At 37.3% G+C, this 20189-nt stretch overlaps 3 protein-coding genes across 3 annotated transcripts; all 3 read right to left on the minus strand.

Moving 5' to 3' along the window:
• Positions 1–2070: 2070 nt before the first annotated feature.
• LOC133723120 (uncharacterized) lies at positions 2071–3913 on the minus strand. The gene is made up of 2 exons (XM_062149948.1): positions 3608–3913; positions 2071–3372 (listed from the first exon to the last, which is right to left on the minus strand). The coding sequence occupies exons 1-2, from the start codon at positions 3620–3622 to the stop codon at positions 2071–2073; spliced, it is 1317 nt and encodes a 438-aa protein (XP_062005932.1). The 5' UTR covers positions 3623–3913.
• A 2947-nt stretch (positions 3914–6860) lies between these two features.
• LOC133719986 (uncharacterized) lies at positions 6861–8076 on the minus strand. The gene is made up of 4 exons (XM_062146186.1): positions 7823–8076; positions 7508–7735; positions 7187–7419; positions 6861–7103 (listed from the first exon to the last, which is right to left on the minus strand). Exons 1-4 carry the CDS (start codon positions 8036–8038, stop codon positions 6938–6940), a joined length of 843 nt encoding a protein of 280 aa, XP_062002170.1. The 5' UTR covers positions 8039–8076; the 3' UTR covers positions 6861–6937.
• Positions 8077–13730: 5654 nt separating this feature from the next.
• Positions 13731–20001, minus strand: LOC133721859 (tricyclene synthase EBOS, chloroplastic-like). The gene is made up of 7 exons (XM_062148602.1): positions 19785–20001; positions 19431–19698; positions 15561–15942; positions 15084–15302; positions 14800–14941; positions 14414–14662; positions 13731–14327 (listed from the first exon to the last, which is right to left on the minus strand). Exons 1-7 carry the CDS (start codon positions 19926–19928, stop codon positions 14019–14021), a joined length of 1713 nt encoding a protein of 570 aa, XP_062004586.1. The 5' UTR covers positions 19929–20001; the 3' UTR covers positions 13731–14018.
• Between the last annotated feature and the right edge of the window lie 188 nt (positions 20002–20189).

Raw genomic sequence — 20189 nt, forward strand, 5'->3', positions numbered from 1 at the left:
TATGACTTGTAGTTGGATTACTGCATATAGATTTGGTCATTGGCAGCGGAACGCTGCCGTTGCGGTGCAGCGGCACGCTGCAAATATTAATGAAAATTAAAAAATGAAGTAGCTACAACAACTTTGGTTTATTAATTGGCAGCGGAACGCTGCCGTTGCGGTGCAGCGGCACGCTGCAAACTGAAATAGGAATATCATTTTGGCTGTGACTTCTCTAGTGACTTATAGTTTTAATTTTTTTTGTCCAGTTACATATTCAGCTACATGCTTAGTTACATGTTCAGCTACATGGTCAGTTACATATATTGTAAGTTACATGGTCAGCTACATTATCAGTGACTTGGTCAGTTACTTGAGTTTTACAGTAACTTGCCTAGTGACTTGGCCACTGACATTCAGTTTTCTTTTTACTTGGCCAGTGACTTAAGCAGTTACATAATGGGCAGTAGTGAATTTAACAATGACACTTTCAATTATATGCGTCCTTCATATTTACATAGTCAGTGACTTGCCTTATGAATTCAGAAGATGCATTAAACTTGAATAAAAAGATCCATACAAGTCATAGTCTGAACTAAACAACAAATTTCTGAAATTCTGAACTAAACAAACAAATTTCTAAAATTCTTAATTTGCTGAGTTCCAGCTCTGCTTATGTTCTGCAAATTTTTTGAATATTTGAGCTTTGAACTTCATCATCTGAGCTTTGGTGACTTTGTTTGGCAGCTTCTCCTCTTTTGCCATTCTGTCCATGTAATACATTACAAAAGGTCCGCAATCTAATCTGTTGACAATTAAAAATTTCAAGTTAATGATTTTGACCAAACTTAGTAACAGTAAAGTTATCATTTTAAATTTTTGAATATAGACTTACGATCCTTGGTCTTGTTGGGGGCAGATTCTGGCATGGTTCAAAGGGATCCTTCCACCATCATAATTTTCCTTTATCCAGCTTATTGTTCTTATTTCGTCATCGCTCAAAATACTTTCAACCATTTTTAATTTTGTGTGAGTGCTTTGACTCTTGTCAAATTTCATTCGGCAGCCTTGCTGCAGCATATCATCTGCTTGATCTTTCACTGCTCTCATCCACAGCTCGACCATTTCAACCTGTAGTTTTTAACAGATTAGTGAGTGATAGTTACATGGTAAGTTACATGGTCAGTAAGAAGTTTCTTACCAATTTTTTTATACTTTTAAAGCACTCCCCTGTTCCTGCTCTTCTTGGTTTCATTGAATCAAAATGCAGCCATTGCGGTATGTCCTTGTCAAAGACCAAGATCGTGTGGTGAAATTCTTCATTATGGGTAATTGGGAAGAAAAGCATGCTGCATTTTCCCATGTTTTGGAACAGCGGCTCACACAAGTATTGATGGAGGTTTCTCACAGTTAAATGTATTGTCGAATACTATTTAAAAAAAGAAAGAAAGAAATACATAGAACGAGTTATAAATAAACAAAGAATGAGAGATAAGGATTCAATGTTTATGAGAAAGTGCTCGTCATACTTACCCAACACATGCTATGCATAAAAGCAGATCTTCCCAAACTTTGTGAACTTTCGTTTTGCAGTTCATCCTTCAACATTTCCCTATAGCAATCAATCCAGTTGTTTGCTATTGATTGATCGCTTATGAACATTTTGACATCTGCCCTTGTGATTTCGCTTCCAGGCTCTTTTCCCTCCCAGAATAATACGCTGCATAACATAGAACGTTGTTAGTCCTGTGACTTAGCCAGTTACTTTTCACTTGCCAATGATCTGGACAGTGACTTGGCCAGCTACATGGCAATTGCCATGATCTGGACAGTGAGTTGATCAGTGACTTAGCCAGCTACATGGCAATTGCCATGATCTGGACAGTGACTAGGCCAGCTACATGGCAATTGCCATGATCTGGACAGTGACTTGGCCAGCTACATGGCAATTGCCATGATTTGGACAGTGACTTGACCAGTGACTAGGCCAGCTACATGGCAATTGCCATGATCTGGACAGTGACTTGTCCAGTGACTCAGACAGCTACATGGCAAGTTAAGTCACTATCTTGTGAGCTGTAACATGAAACATTACCTTTGTTCTGCCTTGTTCCAGTACTTCTCTAGTTTGCTTTTAGTTGGGCTGTCAAGTAGGTTGTACAGTTGTCGTTTTTGCCAATCTATCACTTCAATTTCATTTTTTTCTGTTTGTTCCTCGTCATCCACATTAATCGTCAAATCATGTATCACTTCCTCCTGTGGCTTCTGTTCAGCTGTCTGTCCTTTTTTCTTTTCCTGTGCTGTGATTCTGGTCATTTTCACCCTCTGCCTTTGCTCTTTCACCTCGTCCCACCAGAAAATATGATGTGTTTTTTGTACTCTCTCCTTTCTCTTCATCCTAACCACATAACAATAGAGGCCAATAGATTCTGAGTCCTGCCCTGATATCTCCTCTAAAATTGGCTTGATGAACTCAGCTCTTGTCATCTGTTCTGTAGGAGAAATGTAATTGACTGGTTCGACGTCAAAAACAGGCTGAACCTCTGGTGATATAATGATCTGATACTTGTTTGGCTCTGCTTGCATATCTTCCAAACTGACTTTTCTTGGAGGTGGAGTTTGAAACACGCCCGGAGGTGGAAACACAAACAATGCATTAACCCAAGCAGTATTCGGTGTGCAAGCATCTTCCGTCATTCTCAATTTAACCTCAGGAGAGGTTGGTGAATGAATCTGTGCAGCTGCTTGGGCAAGGCATTGAAGTGGTGACTGATGTCCTTGGTCGGTTGAGTGAGGTGCTGCAGATGCCATCTCAGATGCGCTTGCTGTGGAGCAGGCAGGTTGTGATTGAGTTCCCTGACTACCACCTTGAGATTTTGTGTTTTTGGAGTGCTTGCTGTCAGTTGGCTTGTCCTGAGGGGCATTTGGTTTTGGCGGAGGGAAACTAGGTGGTGGGGGAGGAGGAGTTGAGTCGTTGTCATCACCTGGACGTGCTATTGGCGACTCAAACTTCTCAGTTAGTGCCATCACTATGCCCTCCAAGTGCTTCACTCTGTTAATTAGTGAGGCTTTCTCAATTTTCAGCACCTCATTTTCCAATAACACATCCTCATTCTCTTCTTTTATTCTGCCAATTTCCTTTTCTTTCTCCTCAACTTCTTTTTTCAAAGCACTTAGCTCTTCTTCCTTTCCCTCCAGCTTTCTCTGTAATTCGTTCTTCTCTTCATTGGTCTTCCCTATCTCTGTCTCCATCTTCTCATCCTTAATGTTTCCACTGGTTCTATTTTCAACAATATCTTCTTGCCCATCATTCTTTTTTTCTTTACTTTCTGTGTCTGTATTAGACTCAGAATCTTCTTCCTCTGCATCTTCTTTAACTTTATCAAAGATTTTCTGAAACAAAATTACAAAAGTTGTCAGTGACATAAGCAGTGACAGAAATAAAACAACAACACAATCATAGACATGCAAAGATACATGCACTGTGACATGAAAATATAACAATAACATGAGCAGTGACATAGTCAATGACTTGGTCAGTGACCTGACCAAGACCAGGTCACTGAGCAAGTGACAAGACCCAGTGACAAGACCATTGACCTAGTTTATCTACATCAAATTAACATACCTTCAACTTTCCCATGGTGTTGAAATCCCCTTTTTTTTTCTATCAGGGTCTTTAATTGCCACTTTCTTATTCCGTGTTTTTCGGTTTCTCTTCCAGAGATTGGCGGCACTACTCCCGTCTTGTGGCAAAACCAATACTGTTTGGAAAATAAAAAATAAAAATAGAAAACTAGTTAGTTATTTTTCAAACAGCTGCTTACCCATATGAATATCACAAACATAACCAATGACATATGCAAATACAACAGTGACATTGTCAGTGACAAAAACTTGACAGTAACATTAACAGTGACCTAGCCAGTTACCTGTCCAGTGACCTTAACAGTGACATGACACTGATCTAGTTTTTGTAGTTACAACAGCATACGACAGCAAAATCATGCATAAACAAATTTTTAACAAGTTACGGGAATTTACCATCACCAATATCACGCAACCTGCCATGTTTTGGGATTCTTTTGCCTTTCGTTTAATTGATTTTTTAAGGAAGTCGGCAACTTCCTTTGCCCAGCTATATTTTCCCAGACTTTCCACCTCTTCACATACTCTTATATAGTCCCAAGATATTGTTCCTCCAGAGTTTGGGAACAGGAGTTTGATGAAAAGGTTCAAGAGTACTAATACGGCAACATTTCTGTCCCGTTTCTTTTTTTCATCCCCTGTTTCTGGAGTTTCTGCCAATGCCTTCTTCAAAGCTTCCTCTGCAGCCGCCTTGTTGATCCTCTGCTTTTTGTCAAAGTATTTAGTCACGAACTCAGATTTGTATGCCCCGTCTTTGGTCTTTGGTACTGATAACCCGGATGCCGGCACTCCTAAAATCATAGATATATCACTTGTTGACATTCTGAATTTCCTGTTCCCAAACACAAAAAGGTCTGTGTCACTGTTGTATGCTTGTAGCAGAAGTGTGATTAAATCATCTGATTTCTTTGCATCCTTTTCTTTAATTGAACCTCCATGGAATGCATCTATCAGCGTTGCAAAGAGTGTTTTCTGCAGCAGCTCTAAAGTACCTTCAGTCAGGTTATTTTTGTTTTCTGCAATTGTTTTCAGAAAAGCAAGCATTGTGCAGCGATACTGCACATAACCCTCTTTTACATATCTTTTCCTTTTCCCTGGGACTTTTTCCTCTTCATCATCCTTTGTATCTTCTTCCTCGTCAGTTTCTTCCTTCTTCTTTGTACTCTCTTTTTTGGTCTTCCTTTTATCCATTTTCTTCTTCTTCTTTGCACGAACTTCTTCTTCATCTTCATTTTCTTCCCTTTTTCTTCTTTTCTCCTTTTTAATCTTATTCTTCTTCTTACTGCGGACTTGTTCTTCATTAGATTGTTCTTCATCTTCAGTTCCTTCCGGTTTTCTTCTTTTCTGCTTTCCAGTTTTCTTCTTTTTATCCTTCTTCGTCTTGTTACGCCGGACTTGTTCTTCATCAGATTCTTCTTCATCTCCAGTTGTTCCTTCCTTATCTTCACTTGATTCTTCTTCATCTTCAGTTTTCTGCTTTCGCTTTTTTCTCTCTTTCAGTTTCTTCCATTTTATCACTTTCAACTTTTCTGCAATTGTTTCTTCTGGACTTTGTCCTTCAGATTGTTCTTCTCCAGATTCCTTACTTTGTTTTCTTTTTAGTTGGTCCATTCCTCGAACTTTTTTAAAAAAATCCTGTAAACAGTTAAGAAAATTAGAATTCAATAGTTATTTTTGACAGTTACTTAACCAGTGACATATTTATGCACATGTTTATGATAGTGACATGACCAGTTACATGACCATAGCCAGTGACCAGTGCAGCGACATGGGCAGTGACAAAGACATTGAACAATGACAAAATGCTGAAATTTTCTCGCATCATCCCACATGTAATTCAAACAAAACTAACATGGAAATTCATTTTGTCATCAAATTCCACATGTAATTCAAACAGAAATCATCATTTTCTCTCATTAGATTCCGCATGTAATTTAAACAAGTCTCACCATTTTCTCATCAGATTCCACATGTAATTCAAACAAATGTCGCATGCAAATTCATTTTCTGATGAGACTCCACATGTAATTGAAATATGTCTTTTCTAATTCAAACAAAACGCAAGCTATTCAAATCGAAATTATATGAAAGAAGGAGGAGGAAGTTACCGGTAAATTTTCTGTAAATTTGTAGAACCCTAGAATTTGGGGCTTAGTCGGTGAATCACTCTTGCTTACCCACCGTTCACGGTGGAGGAAAGCAGTCGTTGTCCGCTGTTTTAGCCGGAGAGAAAATCTTTGAGCAGTTTCTCTGAGTTTAGGGCAAAAATCGTATAAAGTTTCTCTGAGTTTTGAAATTGTGAAAATGAACCAAGAGAAATAGTCGCGCTCGGGTTAGATAACTGCCACTGGCAGTTTACTTGCAGTTGAATGGTTAGATAGGTAATTTCAAACATAGAAAGTGACATAAGCAGTGACTTTAATTTTTACAGGTACTTGTACTTGTTCTATTTATTGGCTCATGACATTAGTTTTTAAAGTTACTTGGCCAGTGACTTGGCCAGTTACTTTATAGGGTACATAAGGACATGAATTTTTTTTACAGTTACTTGCTTTATGTATTGGTTCATGACATTAGCTTTTACAGATTTTTAATTGAAACTTAAACTTTGTTTGTTGTTGTGCAGCGGAACGCTGCAGTTGCGGTGCAGCGGCACGCTGCATTTAAAAATAAAAAGATCAGTTTGGTAATGTCTTGTCTTTTGCTAGTGAGTGACTTTGTCAGTTACTTTGCCAGTGACTTGGCCAGTTACTTTATAGGGTGCATAAGGACATGAATTTTTTTACAGTTACTTTGCCAGTGACTTGGCCAGTTACTTTATAGGCTACATAAGGACATGAATTTTTTTACAGTTACTTGCTTTATGTATTGGCTCATGACATTACCTTTTACAATTATTTTTGCCAAATCATGGCTGATTACTTGTTCAGTGTCTTGCTATAAGATCTGTAGACTTATTGATTGACTCGTTTAGTGTCTAGGCTAGTTACTTGGGCAGTTACGTTGTCAGTGACTTTGCCAGTTACTTGAGACGTACAGTGACTTGACCAGTGACTTGGTCTATGACATACAGGTTGCCATTTCCAGTGACATTCAGTGTCTCTGTAACTTAGCCAGTTACTTACTTTAAAAGGTACCTAAGTACATGAATTCGTTTCAGAAGATCATATCAAACAAACTTTTATATACTGAAGCAATATCTGCAAGAAAATATTAAAAAATTGAAATTCCGATTGAACAAATGAATGGATATATATGATGAATCAATTCGAAAAAACTATATAACCTATCCTATTCCCTAAACAAATTTCTACGATTCTTCATGTGTTGAGTTCCAGCTGTGCCTACTTTCTGCAAATGACTTTACAACATGAGCTCTAAACTTCAAAATATCATCCTTTGTGAGCTTCTTTGGAACTCTCCCTTTTTTCGAAATTTTCTCCATTGTGTACATTACAAAAAGTCCGCAATCCAATCTGTTCATCATATAAAAATTGAAGTAAATGAATTTGAACTTTATAATGATTATATTGACATTTTTAAAGAGCTGTGTACTTACGAATCTTCTCCTTGCTGAGGGTTGTCTTTGAGTTCTGTCACTGCCATTTTTGTTTTATAGTTATTCTTGATCCACTTTATGCTTTCTCTCTCGGTTTCAGTCAATGGAACTTCCATCATTTTCAGTTCTTCTTCTGAACTGTTCTTTTCATCAAATTTCATTCTGCATCCCTGTTCCAGCATGTCATCGGCTTGTTCTTTTACTGCTGTCATCCAAAGTTCTACCATGTCAACCTGCATTTCCAACATCGCAACATAATCAATAATATGCTTTCTGCTTAAATTAAATATATGAAATTAGTATGACGAAAGTGTTCCATACCATTTTTTGTACATTTTTAAAGGATTTTCCAGTTGATGATTTTTTCGGTCTTTTTGAATCACAGTGGTACCAGTTCTTTAATTCCTTGTCAAAAATGAGCAGTGTATGATGAAATCCTGATTCATGTGAGATTGGGAAGAATATATAGTTGGATCTTGCCAGATTCTGGAACAGTGGTTCGCATAGGTACAGATGTACATAATACACCGTCAAATTTTCTGCAGAATTCTGTTTGTAAGAAAAAAAGAAGACAAGTTATTATAAATTAAGAATCATTTGCTTTGATTGTAGATTGATAATCGTTCCACTACTTACCCAGCACAAGGGATTCATAAAAGTTGGGACATCCAAGCCTTGTGATTCTTTCTCCAACAGCTGATCAGTCAAGAGAATTCCATAACATTCGATGCAATTGCTTGCTATCGGTTCGTCCATGATCATGTCTTTTAAATCCTGTCTTGAAACTTGTGCTCCATACTGTCTTCCATCCCAGAAGTATACTCTGCAAAGAATGAATAGTGTAAGTAACATAGATAGTGATGTCGTTTATTTAACAATCACATGGCCAATGACTTGGCCTGGCCAGTTACTTCCACAGTTACATGGACAGTGACTTGGCCAGCGACTTTACTTGGCCAGTTACTTTGTCAGTTACATGGACAGTGACTTGGCCAGTGACAATAAGTTTAAAATAGAACTTTCGTCTTGGCCAGTTACTTTGATAGTTACATAAACAGTTACTTGGCCAGTTACAATAAGTTTAAAATAGAATTTTAACTTAATTAAAGCATTACCTTGATGGTGCATTTTGCCAGTATTTCTGGACTCTCCTCTTTGTGTCCTGGTCCATAAAATTGTATACTTTGCTCTCCTCCCAGTCTACGACCTCAGGAGGTAGCTGTTTCTCTTCTTGCTCTTTATTGATTTGTGCATTTTCTGCAGCGTCCATCTGTCTTATTGCTTCCAGAACATCCTCTGGTAGATCGTCCAACTTCTGTTGTGCTACCATCTGTTCTATCCTTTTAATTTCAGCCTCTGGCAGTGAGGCCTTCATCTGCTTTTCTTTTTCTTCTTTTTCTTTCTTTTCAGCCTCTTTCAATCTCTCTTCAATCTCCTTTGCTTTCTTCTTTCATTTTGCTTTCACATCCCCCCACCAGTAAATGTTGTCCTTTTTCTGTATTCTTCTCCTATTCTTTAATCTCACAACGTAAGAGTAGAGACCCATTGATGATACAGTTTCACCAGAATGTTGCTCTGTAAGGCGCATTGTTAACTCTCCTTTTTTGTTCTCCTCTTGTGTCTTCTGCTCTTTCTCTGGGCTCAACGTACAAAGTGGAAGGCCACGCGCAGCTACAGGACTTTTTACTATCTGAAACATGTCAGGTTGTTTTTCCATTTCTTCGACTGTGAGCATGCAGACTGTGGGGCTCTGGAACAGTGAGTCCTTTTGCGATGGAGTTGTCGATTGAGTTTCTTCTTGCACTGTGCAGTGAGGTGGAGATTGAGCTGCTGCTGCTGCTGCACATTCTTCGACTGTGCAGATGCCATGGGACTGAGCTTCCTCAACAGTCGATTGATCTTTATTTTCTGCGTTTTCAGCAGCCTTAGATGCAGCTCCATTTGATTCATTTTTTTCTTCTGCAGAGGTAGGTGGTGGGGAGCTGTGCTGCTGAGCTGCTGTTGAGGTGTGAGTCTTTTGGCTCAACATTTGCTCCAATTCCTTCAATTTTATCTCTAACTCCTTCACCGATGATGCAAGGCAGAAATTGTCGGTCACAAGTGTAGCATTTCGTTCCTCCAGATTCATCATGTCCTCCGTGATTTTCCTTAGTTCCTGTTCCTTTTCGTTCAGTTTTGTCTTCAAATTATCTTTCTCCACAGTGATATATCTTATCTCCTCCTCCTTTTTCTGAAGCTCTTTCTCCCACTTGTTTTTTTCTGAAGTTGTTTCCTGTTCAGCCACCTCAACTTGTAGGTTATCTTCTTTGTTTTCACAATTCTGATCATCAGTTCCTTTTTCCTCTCCTTCCGGAACTGTCTTTGCTTCATCTGATCTATTCTCCTCTTCCTCGGATTCTGATTCCTCTCTATCCTCCTTCAGGTTTTCAAAGAGTTTCTGAAAGAAACATATTCAATATGTCAGTGAAATGCTATGTGACATGAGCAATGACATGTTTACAACAGTTATGAAGGCCAGTGACATGAAGTGTGAATTGGCCATTGACATGCAGTGTGATAGTCACTTAATCGGTGACTTTTAACCAAGATAGTTACTTGGCCAGTTACTTGGCCAGTGACAACTACTTTGACAGAGAAGAAAATACCTCTAGTTTTTTCAAGCTGTTAAAACTTGTCCAATTCTGTATCAGCTTCTGGATGTCCCATTTTCTCATCCCATGATCTTCGTTCTCCCTTCCAGATATTGGCTTGATTTTTCCAGTCTTTTGACAGAACCAGTATTGCTTGCACAAAAAAACAAAAAAAAATTAGTCATAGTGACTTGACGAATGACATGCAGTTTGTCTTGATTAGTGACTTGACCAGTTACATCTCAGTCTGACAGTAACTTACCAGTATTATCAGAACGCAGCCCCCCGTATTACCATATGGGCTGCTTGACTCCTTTTTCTTTTTCAAAGTCTTTATAGACTTTTTTAAGAAGCTTCCAACTTCCCTTGCCCAGTCATAAGATCCGATCTTATCCAAATTTTCGCAGGCTTTGACGTAGTCCCATGAAATTGTTCCTCCTGCGTTTGGGAACAGAAACTTGATGGACAAGTCCAGCAAGATTAATCTTGCCACATTTTTGTCCTTCTTCTCAATCCCATCCTCTGTTGTTGGATTGTCTTTCAGCGCATCTTGCAGAGCTTTCTCCACGGCTTTCTTGTTAATTCTCGCAGTGTTTGAAAAAAACTGCTGGACAAAGTCGGACTGATATGCACCCTCAGAAGTCTTTGGGACCAAGTCACCTTTTTCTGGCATTCCTAGGATCTTTGAAATATCTCTTGTCGAGATCCTGAATTTCTTCTTTCCAAAGAAGAAGAGGTCAGTTTCATGGTCGTAGGCCTGCAGGAGGAGTGTAATGAAATCATCAGATTTCTTGGCTGACTTCTCCTCTATGTAGCCACCATGGAATGCATCGACAATATTTCCAAATGGTGACTGCCTGAGCAAATCTAATGTTCTTGCACTGAGATTCTTCTTGTTATCTTTAATTGTGTTCAAGAAACTTATTAATGTGCACCTGTACTGCACATGTCCTGGTTTCACATTTCTCTTCCTCTTTGGTGCTGCTTCAGTTTTTTGAAATAGCACCAAAGAGGAACCCTTGTTTGGTGATTGTTCTACTTTTTCTTCTTCTTCTGTTTCTTCCTGTCTTTTTTTTTATTTATTTCAAGCTCTTCTTGAGAATCTGCTTCAGTGATGGTTCTTCTTCTTTTGTTTCTTCCTGTCTCCTTTTTTTTGATTTCTTCAAGCTCTTCTTCGAATTCTTCTTTCTGTGTATCGTTCGATCGTGTTCTTCATCTTCTGATTCCACCTCTTGGTAGTCTTCGTCATCATCGCTTGGTTCCCTTTCTTTTCTTTTTGTTCTTGCCATTTCTGATGTTTAAATTCTGTTGAAAAAATAAGAAGGTTAGCATTGAGTTTGCAGTTACATAATCAGTTACGTAGTCAGTTACTTGGCCAGATACATATATTGTAAGTTACATGATCAGTTACATGGTCAGTTACAGCTCATTTCAATGACAACGTCAGTTACATGATCAGTTACTTGGCCAGTTACATATGTTGTAAGTTACAACGTCAGTTACATGATAAGTTGCATGCATTGTAAGTTACATGGCCAGTTACATGGCCAGTTACATGATCATTGACAGGAGTTTAACACACGTTGCCAATGAGTTGGCCTTTTCCAGTGACTTATCTGGCCTTTGACTTGTCTAGCGACCTGGCCAGTGACCTCACTGGCCAGTTTCATTATCTGAGCCTATAAAATATGTATTTGCACTAGCAGAATTTCCATTCAAGTAAAGCCTAAAGCCTAAACAGCATGACACACAGTCATTATCTCCATATAAATTGTTATGTTACTGTCCATGTCTCTGTATCAAATCACACCAAAATGGAAACAGAGTCCCTCCAAAATCAAATGATACCCAGTCAGTAGCCTATGTCACTGGCTATGTTACAGCATCAAACTAAAATTTGAAGACAGTCATTGATCATCTCCACTCAAAAAAGCTTTAAATCTTCACTCAAACCAAAACTTTTAATCGAATTGTTTTGTTTCAGAATCAAATGCAGAAATAATTATATTATATTTGACTTATAATTCCAAAACTAAATACTATATCAATGACTCGAAATTAAGTAAGAGAAGTTTCTGAGAATCAAGGCTGAAAGATTACCCGGTCGAGGTAGACGATTCGAGTTCTGCAATTCTTCAAATCCCTAAAATTTGGGGCTTTTTCTGTGAAGTACTTTTCAGAGTCGGCGCTGCTTCACCGTTGAGCAAAACAGTCGTCGGAGAAGGTATGTGTCTAAGAATGTGGCCGCCGGAGATTAATATTTCTCTATTTCGGAGTAGGTTTGATTGGTTTTTTGAGGTTTGAATTTCCGAAGTAATGTGGAGAAGACGAAACAATAGTGCCGTTTTAGTCTACCTCTTACAAACCGCCAGAGAAAACTGACGGTGGCAGTTTCGTAATTAAATTGAAGTACAGTGGTAGAACGTGAACAGGTGACCTTAATTATCATCGGGACATTTGTGCTGTTTGAATTATAATAAGGCACTTCAAAATGACCTTTTTTATCATTATCCCTTAATTTTTTTTTCCGTTTTAATTTCTTTTTTCTTTTTCCTTTTTAATTTCTTTTTTGCTTTTTTATTTTTCATTTTTCCTTTTTAATTTCTTTTTTTTTCTTTTTTCTTTTTCCTTTTTAATGACCATCGTATCCTGCTGCATCGGTAGCGCCACGTCGGCGAACCAATCCAGATCGACCCGAAACCCCAATTCTTGTTCTCCACGCCGGCGGCCCTTTTTTTTTTTTTTCTTTTTCCTTTTTAATTTCTTTTTTCCTTTTCCTTTTTTTATTTTTTTTTTCTTTTTTCCTTTTTAATTTCTTCTTTCCTTTTTCTTTTTTCCTTTTCCTTTTTAATGACCATCGTATCCTGCTGCATCGGTAGCGCCACGTTGGCGAACCAATCTAGATCGACCCGAAACCCCAATTATTGTTCTCCACGCCGGCGGCCATTTTTCTTTTCCATCACTATTCTTCTTCTTCACTTCTAGTTTTGGTCAACTTGGCCATCAAAAACCATCATTTCAACCAGACCCAAAATCCAAATCACCATTTTGAGCAAGACCCAAAAACCTCAAGGTTTGAAAAAATGGTAGTTTTCAGTGAAAAGTTTCCAAATTGAGGCTTGATGTGGAGAGAGAAAGTGAGATTTGAGTGGGAGAGAGAGAAATAGGCTGTGAAAACAAGAGGGAAGTGGTTTAGAAGCGAATTTCCGAGCTGATTGGGATTTGCTTGTGTTTGGGAGATGGCGTTGGCGATGATGGAGGCAAGGGCGGATCCCAACAGAGGGAGATGGCTTCAAAGAAGGTGAAGAAGTGATCAATCAGCTCCTAGCCTCTTGCTTTTGCTCGATGTCCATCTCTGCACCGCCAAGCTAGGTCTTTGCTGGGTTTGGTTTCAATTTGGGGAGAGAAACATATGAGTTGTGGAGTTTGATCGGAATGGGATTGGTGGGTTGAGGAAGGAGAAAGTAGGCAAAACGAAAAGAAAAAAAAAAGAAAAAAAGAAATTAAAAAGGAACAAGAAAAAAAGAAGAACAAGCAAAAAAGAAATTAAAAAGGAAAAAAAGTAAAAAAAGGAAAAAAAAAATTAAAAAGGAACAAGAAAAAAAGAAGAAAAAGCAAAAAAGAAATTAAAAAGAAAAAAGAAAAAAAAGAAATTAAAAAGGAAAAAGAAAAAAAAAGGAGAAAAAGAAATTAAAAAGGAAAAAGAAATAACAGAGGGGTATATTGGACATTTCACCTAAGACCAACTCCTAATTTGACGCGGGAGGGACCAATCAGACAGAAATTTTGACGTTAGGGACTTTTCAGATTGATTGAGAATGTCAGGGACTGAAACGAAAAAATGGTCATAGTACAGGGACTAAACATAATTTAATCCTTTTAAAAACAAGTGAAAGTGGTTTTGAGAAGAACTTTAGTGCTTCCTCATCGAGAAATATTTTGGCTAAATTGATCATGGTACACCCAGACCCAGTTACATCCTCAAATTTAACAATAGCATGCATATCGATAAAATTTATTTAACAAAATTCAGAAAAGAACTTAATCTTATTATTGTCAACAAATTTATTTAACAAGACCAAATTGATGTTCTTGGGAATTTGGATAATGTATAAACTTTGAAGGTGGGACTTTATTTTGAGCTAACCAGTTGGGGTTGTATCTACTTTTTCCCCAGAAGACATGAATAGAGCTTCATTCCATTAAACGGGTTGTACAATCACTGCTAGGATCTGGTTCTTTACTCTTTTGTCTGGGGCACCAATCCCGTCTCCATATTGGTAAATGCATTGGGCAATTCGAGCAAGGTTCGTTGCTGCTGCTACAAATTCCTTTGTGAATGGAGAAGAAGCTCTACTAGTACCAAATAGTAGTCCATCTTTGTTCATCTTCTTCCAACTATTCTCAATCAAATTACTAATATAATTGCGAGCAGATTCCTCATCAGAAACAACACCATCACGTCTAATGCAGGATATTGAAGTTGCAGTTTCACCTCTCTCTAGTTCTGCCTGCAGAGTAGCGCATTACCAATATGTTAAAAGCTAGAGAAAAGACAACAAAGATGGAAATGAAGAGCAATTAATTGAAGACAGACCTTCGAAGTAACCAAATCATTTGAGAGCCGAAAAATAAGAGACGGCCAACGCAAGAGATCATGGTGATTCTCTAAGCATTTAAGTGCTTCATCTAAGATATTTTGATTAAGTAGAAAGTAGGTATGGACTAGAATGACCACCCCAGACACTGATATCCATGCATTGGCAAGATATTCTTCAAATGTAGGTGTGTACTTGTTGTGACGCCACTCTGCCTCCGTTAACCAAGTTTTGCACATATCTGCCCACTGAGAATCAATATGCAAGAAAGATGTGAGAGCACAAATCTTCATCACCATATGGCCACTGCTGAAAAAAAAAAAAAAAAAAAAAAACTTGGACAATCACAAGATTCTAAAGCTTAATTATGTATACATGTACTTACAGCTTTTCTCACGTAAGGAAGGATGTTCACTCCTTGCTCCTTCAAAGTTTCATAAGTCAATTCATTCACAGTGTTATAGAGAGCAAGGAAACAGAGCTTCAGTTGGTAGTCTGAAAGAATCTCCACAGCATTCACATCCCATCTGAATTACCACTAATTGGGATTAATATATAGTTACATACACATAGTTTAGCTCATTATATATGAGTTTATGACTATGACTTGCTTGTTTACTTTGCCTTTTTGGAAATTAGTCTAATGAAAAAATTGAACCAATTAATTACCTTTCAACAACAGATGTGAATAGCTCTAGTTCATCCAAAGCACCATAAACATCATAGACATCATCAATTGTGGTTATTAGAGCACTGACTTTAGTTATCCCTTTTCTAAGATTGCTGAGTTGAGGTTCAAACACTATACCAACTGACCAAAAGAACAACTCCATCAGTCTGTCTCTGCTGAAAGATAACTTCTTTGCTAACCCCGTATCCTTCCACCACCTATATTTAATGGAATTGTCATTAGGGAGTCTAAGTTAGTCTGGAATACTACGTACAGATAAAGGATCTACAAGGGCCGCCTTTAGGGGTGCCAAGGGAGGCAACCACCTTGGCCTACCCCAAATTTTCAAGAGCGCCGGCTCAATTCATCCCGCCTTCAAAATGCATGTTAGCTAGAGCCGATCTTGCAAGTTAATTAGTAACTAATAAAAGTAGAATTGATAGGTACTAGTATAATCTATAGGTTTAATTTTTCACCTTGAAATGTCTTTAAGATCTCTTTGGTATGTTTGTTGCACCACATTGTAATCTAGCTTGGCAAATTCAAGTAGCACCTTATTTGCATCTGCCTTTTTACTGTATGCCTCAATATACCATCTAGCCTCTAGTCTTTGCATTCTATGGTGCAATGGCATCTCCAATGCATGACTCACTTGCTCTAATACACCTTTGCCTTGAGTAACATGCAATCTGCTGGGGTTCTTTAGGTGCATGCTGGTGAATGCAAGGGCCTCATCCAAGAGGGTTTCTCCTTCAATACCAAGGAATGAAGCTTCGTATAGACTCAACATTCCTTTGACATCTTTGCAAAGGCAATCCTTGAAGCTGTCGTCGCAGTCCGTGAAAATTTTGAAAACATCTGATAGGTAACATACAAATGGATGTTAGAATGAATTGACATGTGAATTGATCAAAAGCTACAACAATGTACGTGAGGTTAACCCAATTGAAGAGAAAAAAAAGGTTAGAATTAGATTCTGCAGTCCGATATGTTTGAATGTGACTAGAACATAGATGATTGATAAGACAATAAGAAGAATTATCTAACTAATATGGAATAAAAATTGATGTGTGAGGGTTCCAGACTTCCAGCAAATGTTGGTCTCTTTTTTTGAGATTCTGTATAGGCACTTTGCATAAATGATAAAACATACTATCTTATGAAATTTCATCAATGGTACATACATGTTAAGTTCTGAATGAAAATTTCGTATCTATCTTTTACCTCAACGTAACTCATATATATGTGACCCAAGAGGTAATTAAAAAAAAAATCTTTATCTGTTAACGTAAATAGTATAATATCTTTAATGTTTCTTGTGAAGATATATAGGAGCATAATATTAGATGAATTATCTCAGTTAGGTTGAACGAGTGACATGTTGATATACAAGTTTCTTCATCTCGCCCACCACCACAAAAAAGAAAAAAGAAAAAAGAAAAAAAAATATTTATGGATTAATTTGTCATTAGTTAATTCCTACACTATTAGCAAAAAGAGCAACCCACTGATTTTATACACATTGACTTTCACACTGATAAAACATCAGTGGGAATTAATCACTTGGCCCTACATAAGCACATGTTCACACTATTGCTTACTGAAATCAGTGTGACATAAAATTTCTCACAGATGTCCGTGTGTCCCACATATTTAGCACATACTGACATATGTGAGAATTGTTTTACACACGGATAATTGTGGGTAATAATAAAAATATTATTTATTAAATAATTTTAAACTCACAGACATCAGTGATAAAAGTTTTACACACAAATAGTTTTGAGTGATAATAAAAATATAATTATTTACTAATTTTAAACTCACAGATATCTGTAACTACGATTTTACACACATATATATGTGAGTAATAACAAAATCATAATTTAAAAAATAAATTAAATAATTTCATAGTTATAGATATATGTGACAATCATACTTTTTTTTTTTTTTTTGAATCAAACCCAAATCGGGTGTTAGTTGCATTCATCACATTCCAGAATGGCCATTACATACCCTTCTGCTGCCTTCAACTAGACAGATCAAGAAGGTGTGGTAGTACCCACAATGGTACGTAGATATATGTGACAATCATACATCACACAGTCATCTGGCTGAATAATTTTTTTTTCCCTTTCTTTTCTAAAATGTAAGATTTGGGAGGATAATTTTACCCTAATATAGTCGTTACCTTTCTTCACACAATCATACTTCTCGACGTTTCCTACATCTGTTAAATGGGAAGCTCTTCTTCCACTTTGCAACTTCGATCTCTATGCCTAGGTAGTTGTTGAGAATAGCAGATCGACTCGTTTCCCCCCCCCCCCCCCCCCCCCCCCCTCTCTCTCTCTCTCTCTCTCTCTCTCTCTCATCTTTGAACCCAGATCTGATCTCGATTTAAGAAGTAGATCGATTCCAGGTCTGTTCTTTGATCCCTTATTTATGTTTTGGATCTTGAATTATTTTTCTTTTTTGTGGTTCCTTGCGGAGTTGAAAGAGAGCTCATATGAAAACTTTGAGATTTATATAAATTGGGTTTGCGGTGGTTTCGAATCAATTATTAGAAAAAATGAACTCAAAATCCTTATGATCAAAATTTTGTATTACAAAATTATTTTATTTATGGGTAATGGAATTATACCACCCCTGAAGTCTAAACCTTTATTAGGCTGCACCTTGTGATTTTTCTGGGTAGTGGGTTATATGAACGATAAGTTAATAATCAGCAGAATCTTTGAGGTTCGTAGTAAGAAGTCCCATGGGTGAAATGAGTTTTTACTTTTCTTGTTTTTGCTGATTTTATTTGGTTAGTTTTATGGCTCTGCTTTTGGTGTTTAGGTAATAAAGATGATTTTTCACCCAGCTATGGCATACATGTGCCGGGACAAATATCTATGTCCCGCACCCTGGAGACAAAGTTTACTACTTCTCTCAAGGCCACATTGAATTGATCTCTTCTGGTCTCCTGGAGATGCAGCAGACAAATGGGTCCCGAAGGGGAAGATGGAAAAATGAAGACCAATTATGGAGCGAACAATTATATTTTGTAGGATGATTCTAGTTAGACCTCTAAATTTAATATTTGGATTTTCCTAGTTTTTTCAAAATTTTAAAATCCAAATCTACTCCTGAAAGAAAAGAAAAAAAAACAACTGAGATCTTCATGATCGTCCCTGTCGCTGCTCCTGAACGTAGGAGAGTGATTTATGGCTTATGACATCAAAGTTTATTCCTTCAGTCTGCTAACAACAGGATTGGATTACAATTAAGAACCAAAGCATAATAAACAAAAATCCCATAATTTCTTCATGCTTCATTTTGTCTTTTGCAACTAGTAGAATTGTTTTTCTTTTGGAATCTGGGTAAAGCGTTATTCACAATTCAATATAACTTTAGTTGTGAATCATTCTCAGTTCTCAACTACTATTGCTATTTTAATTGGTCTTGATTTTCTGTATGAATTTTTGTTAAGGTTTATTAATCAAAATTCAAGGTGAGAGCTTGACGAAAGCTCCTTCAATTCCCATCCACCATCAACATTGATGGAAGAAAACAAAAAGAGGAGAGAGATAGAGTTTGATCAAGTTAGGAGTTTGGAGACGAAGTCATCCATCTTGCTTCACAACAACTATGTTAAGAGTGTTTTGGTGGACAGAGAGAGAGAGTCACAAGGTTTAGGTCGCAAAGATAACAATTAAGACGGGGAAGAGGAGGTAGAATTGAAAAAAGAAAAAATATGGGCAAAATTAGAAGTTTGATGTGTAAAAATATCAAATGAGGTCCATATAGTAAATAGAAAGGTCTAAATAGAACCACCCTATATTTTAAAATGACAAAAAACCTTTCATTGTATTTAATGTTTCAGTTTGATGGGTTTGATTTAGGTTTGCTTGGGTAATTTGCTGTAAATTTGTATGATTACAGTACTATTTTTTTTTTTTTTTTTTATTGTAAGGCTTTACACAGATTTTGATTTATCTGTGTGATTATTGTAATTGTCAATCACACTGGTGTTTTGAAGATAAAATTTAATTTTATCAATTCATCTCATGTGAGATAAGTGTGGGTACTATTAAAAGACTCACACTGATTTTTCTATTAGTGGGGAAAGACCAAAGACCATCTCACCAAATGGAACAGACATAGCATCTGAGAGTGTAAGGTAGCTATTGGGCTTCCCACACAGATTTCAGTAACTATTAGGTTTTATTACACACTGATTTCATCTGAGAGTGTAAGGTAGCCATTGGGCTTCCCATACAGATTTCAGTAACTATTAGGTTTTATTACACATTGATTGAAATCAGTGTGTATAGCTCGTTTTGCTAGTAGTGCTAGTTACTTACCTTGGGAGACTTGAAACCCATGTTGTCTAAGGAGCCTAAAGCTGAGAGCAGTGAGGTGCAGACTTGGAGTATCCTCGTCTGTTATTTGGTCAAGATTCTTCAAAACTTTATCAAGGGCTTCTGTTATACTGGTCTCGAATCGATGTCCCAAACCTAATCGTTGGATATCATCAATCAATTCAAGTGTAGTCTCTAGTGACTCTGCATCAATCATATTTTTCAGATCCTCCTCGATCGACTTCCACCTATTATCTTTGTAGACTTCTTCCTGCAAAATCAACATATACTAGTTGATTAGTTGAGTAATATTGAAAATGATTACAATGTTCATTGGATTATAAACTTCGTACGTACATGACTACGATCATCAATTTGTAATGACTGAAGAAAATCGTGACTCCAAATACTTGGCTTGTAATTTGCTGTCAGTCTTTTAACATTCAGATGTGAAGTTTGACCAGTAGGGCTACCGCTGCTCGCTAAGCATTGGGTAGACATTGAAAGAGGCTTTAGATTACTTTCTACTATAAAGGAGTGATGTTACTCACAAGTGCATGAATCAATTGCAGCACAGAAGTCCAAGAGCAGGCTCTATTTATAGTACAACCTTCATCTCCCTTGCAACTTGGTCCTTGTGAAAATGACTTGCCTTCCGTAGAAATTCTCATAATGCTGACTTGCCTTCCGTACAATTTTTCATTGGCACATTTCTTCATACATAAATGCTTCTAGACATGCATGAACCTTTCTCTTTCTCAA

The sequence above is a fragment of the Rosa rugosa genome, chromosome 7 (assembly GCF_958449725.1).
Source record: "Rosa rugosa chromosome 7, drRosRugo1.1, whole genome shotgun sequence".
NCBI lineage: Eukaryota > Viridiplantae > Streptophyta > Magnoliopsida > Rosales > Rosaceae > Rosa > Rosa rugosa.